Raw genomic sequence first — 3490 nt, 5'->3', positions numbered from 1 at the left:
CCCACCACACACACACACACACTAGGGCTGGGCAATGAATCACATTAGCCCAATCCGGATAATATATTTGTGCACCTCTTTGGCAATTGATGTGTTATGAACCGCTTCGACAGACGTGTTAGAACCACTTCAATAAATCATGGCTGCACCCGCTTGGGCAAACGGGTTAGGAAAGAAAGTTAAGAGTCTGAGTTTGGATAATGTTTGAACGACAATTATTATTCGGTTTGCCCATAGTATATTATTATCAGGGTTTTGCCCAGCACTGACACAGACACCCGACGACTGACCTGTCGGTATGCAGAGCCTCCATTGTGGCCATCTGTAGCTCATAGCCGCACCAGTAGCTGTCCACCATGTTTTTGGTGAGCAGCACCACGGTCCGGCGGCACTGAGACACGGCCTTGACGATGTTGGCAGTGATGTACTCTCCGGCCACAAAGTCGCGGCCGTGGATGAAGAGCCTAAGGCCGCGTTTACTCATCTCCGGCAACAGCGTGTCGGCAACGAAACTCTGGTCCTCCGCGGCGTAGCAGATGAACGCGTCGTAGTCAAATGTTTTCTGGGCGCCGCTCTCCTCCGATTTCTTGCCCACTTGGATTTTGGCGGCGTAGTATAAGTAGCGGAGCTTCCAGCGGAAACGATAGACGACGCCCCCCATGATGACTGCGAGGAAGGCCACGGACAATGAGAGTATGATGATGAACTGAAACATGTTGTTCGCGCACTCCCTGTTGAGGATCTCCAGCGTGCTGTTGTAGCCGTCCGTGATCTTCTTCATCGACGAGTCCGGATAGAGGCACATGTAGTTCTTGAAGGCCTTGTTAAAAGCTGGAGATGTTGTCATCCAGCGGAGAAAGTTCAAGTTTTTGCAGTCGCAGAAGATCGGACACGCCGTCATGTCCACGCTGACAGAAGTCCCTAGGCTGTCCAGAGTCTGTCTCGTGCCGGGAGATAAAAACTTAACCCTTGTCCCGCTCAGGTCGAGAACCTGCAAGTTTTTCATCCCAGAAATATCAATCTGGAAAAATGAAAGGGGGTTGCCTTGGAATAAAAGAACTTCTATTTCTGTCAGTCCGAGCAGAAAATCGCTAGGGAAAATCCGGATCAAATTGTATGACAGATTAAGCTCTTTGAGTTTTTTGTTTTTTTTCAGGATCTTTGTTCTGTTTTGTGAGGAGAACAAATTCCCTAACAAATTACTATTGAGATTAAGATATTTCAGAGCGGGCATTTCGTCAAAAAAGTAATCGGAAATATATTCTATGAAACTGGCGGAGGCGTCAAACCAACCCAGGGAATGAAGGCCGTAGACGGGCCCTTCCAACAGCTTTACTCGATTATTTTGTAGCTTAATAGACTCCACCGTATTATTGGGGTTAACGTAAAGTCTGGAAATCACGTAATTGAGTCCGGCCATGTTCATGTGAATACGCGTCAGCTTGGGAGGCAGGTTGAGCACAAACGGCTTCGGTTTGATGTTTACGATGACGTCTGCTCGCGAGAAATTCGGATCGTCTGCTTCTCGATTGAAATTTAGATCGTCTTCCGGCGCAATAATCGGATCGTCTGGAAGACGTTCGTATAAATCACAAGTCATATCTTTGAAGATGGGCTGAATGTTCGGCTTGTACCGGTAGGGGTAAACCGTTGGCAAGTGATACATGTAGCGACCGCCGTTGAGCATGAGGGAGGTTAAACTGGTCAGTCTGTGTAGGTCTAACAGGTAGGTCCCGAACACAAAGCGGTTGCCACTGAGTGAGAGGGTTTTGAGCCCCGGGGGCAAGTTCCTGATGAGGTGCCTGTCCACCGCCTCTATGTTGTTCTCGTCTGCCGAGATGTGCACCAGGGATCTCGGCAAGTAGGCCAGCATCTCGTGGAACATGCAGATGCCCAGAGTGTGCCGATTGCTCAGTGTCTGCATGTACAGCTTCTTGATTTGGCTGTTGCGCAGACCGTAAAACACTTTCCACAAGTTGATGAGGTAGATGTCTTCGTTATGGCTTATACTCAGCCATGTTAGTTTTTCTAAAGGCTCGAGAACGCCAGCCTCAATATGTGTCCCCAAAATATTGCAGTCGGCCAAATTGAGAGACTCAAGGTAGGGAACGTTTATAAAAGAGTCGTTGAACAGAGCATGCATCATGCAATCCCCCGTGAGGTAGCCGGCCATCAGTAGATGCTTCAATGACGTCATATTACGGAAGTTGGAGTCGAGCCTAGGGTGTGGGATACCGTCTATAAATAGTTCCGTCAAGTTTTGTAATACAGACAAAGCTTTTCCTGGGTACATCAGCTGGCGTTCTGGATGCTTCAGGTTGGGGTTATTTTTATTTAAGTATAAGCTTTTCAGTGACTCCAACGGGCGGAACACGTCGTCAGGGTAGGTGTCATTGTGCAGGCGGAGTGTGTTGTTCCAGAGCTTGAGCAGTATCAGACGAGAGAGCCCAACAAACGCGCCATTTTCCAGCAACTTCAGCCGGTTACTGGAGATATCCAGACATTCAAGGTTAGGATAGGGCAAGAAGGAGCCATTTCCCAAATCTCGAATTACGTTCTGACGAAGAACGAGCTTTTTTATGCTTGGAGGGAGGTCCTTAGGAACGCTCTGGTACTGGAGGCCTGTGCAGTTGGCGAGGTTGTTGGCCGAAAGGGTGCAGTTGCCGTGGTACAACCCGGGGGAAACCTTTGCTTCGTCAGATAACCCGACATATTCCTCACTTGTCGGAAGAGACTGGGAGTTTGCACGAAGCGACTGCAGAAACGTGGTTTCGCATGGATGGTGAAGATGGAGATAAGATCGAATGTCTTCCGCGTCCAAGTAGTCCGTCCCGAAAAGCGAGGTAAAGGCCTGGTTGTCGTGTTCATCCTTCCAAGACGGCTCTTCAGACTTGGCAGCGCCGTGACGTAGAAGTGTGTCGGCGGAATCGCGGGCTCGTGATTGGTCTCTGTCCCGCACACCGGACGGCTCGGAGCGTGTCGTCGATGAAGCGTCCTTGACACAGCCGGGAGGCGGGGTCCACGCAGAAGGAGGCGTTTTTTCGAGGGGCCGGAAGTTCTGAACGTCAGCATTTCCGTTCAGATGTGTGCGGCTGGCGTCAATAAGCGAAGCGTTAGCCAAAGTAGCTTCGTTTTCTCCTGGTGTGTGATCGTCCTCCCCTGATGTGTGAATGGACTTGGCCCGTGTGCAAGATAGGAGCACGGCCTGGAAAAGCAGCACCGTGTTCAGAAAGGAACTTCGTAGCTTCATCTTTTTCTGTTGACAGGGAACAATAATTATTGAAGTCGTTCAGTTAGTTGTGGTACGTAAGAGTTGAACGGAATTTGCATAACAAATAAGTCATATACGTGCAGAAGATTAGAGGTGTTACAACTAGAGAGTAATATATCAAAAAATAAATCTTGAAGAATAGATAAGTAAATAAATAAATACATAATAGTAGTAGTAGTAGTAGTAGTAGTAGTAGTAGTAGTAGTAGTAGTAGTAGTA

General features: G+C 48.5%; 1 protein-coding gene across 1 annotated transcript; it reads right to left on the bottom strand.

Annotated features, from left to right (window-relative positions):
* Positions 1-290: 290 nt before the first annotated feature.
* LOC101849074 (toll-like receptor 4) lies at positions 291-3283 on the bottom strand (the record flags this gene model as incomplete). The annotated part of the gene is given in 1 exon segment (XM_005104896.3): positions 291-3283. A coding segment is annotated over 1 exon segment (2960 nt), but the record flags the coding sequence as incomplete, so codon positions are not given.
* Between the last annotated feature and the right edge of the window lie 207 nt (positions 3284-3490).

The sequence above is a fragment of the Aplysia californica genome, unplaced genomic scaffold (genome assembly GCF_000002075.1).
Source record: "Aplysia californica isolate F4 #8 unplaced genomic scaffold, AplCal3.0 scaffold00441, whole genome shotgun sequence".
NCBI lineage: Eukaryota > Metazoa > Mollusca > Gastropoda > Aplysiida > Aplysiidae > Aplysia > Aplysia californica.
Note: the sequence above shows the minus strand (reverse complement) of the source record. Positions and strands in the feature narration are given on the sequence as shown.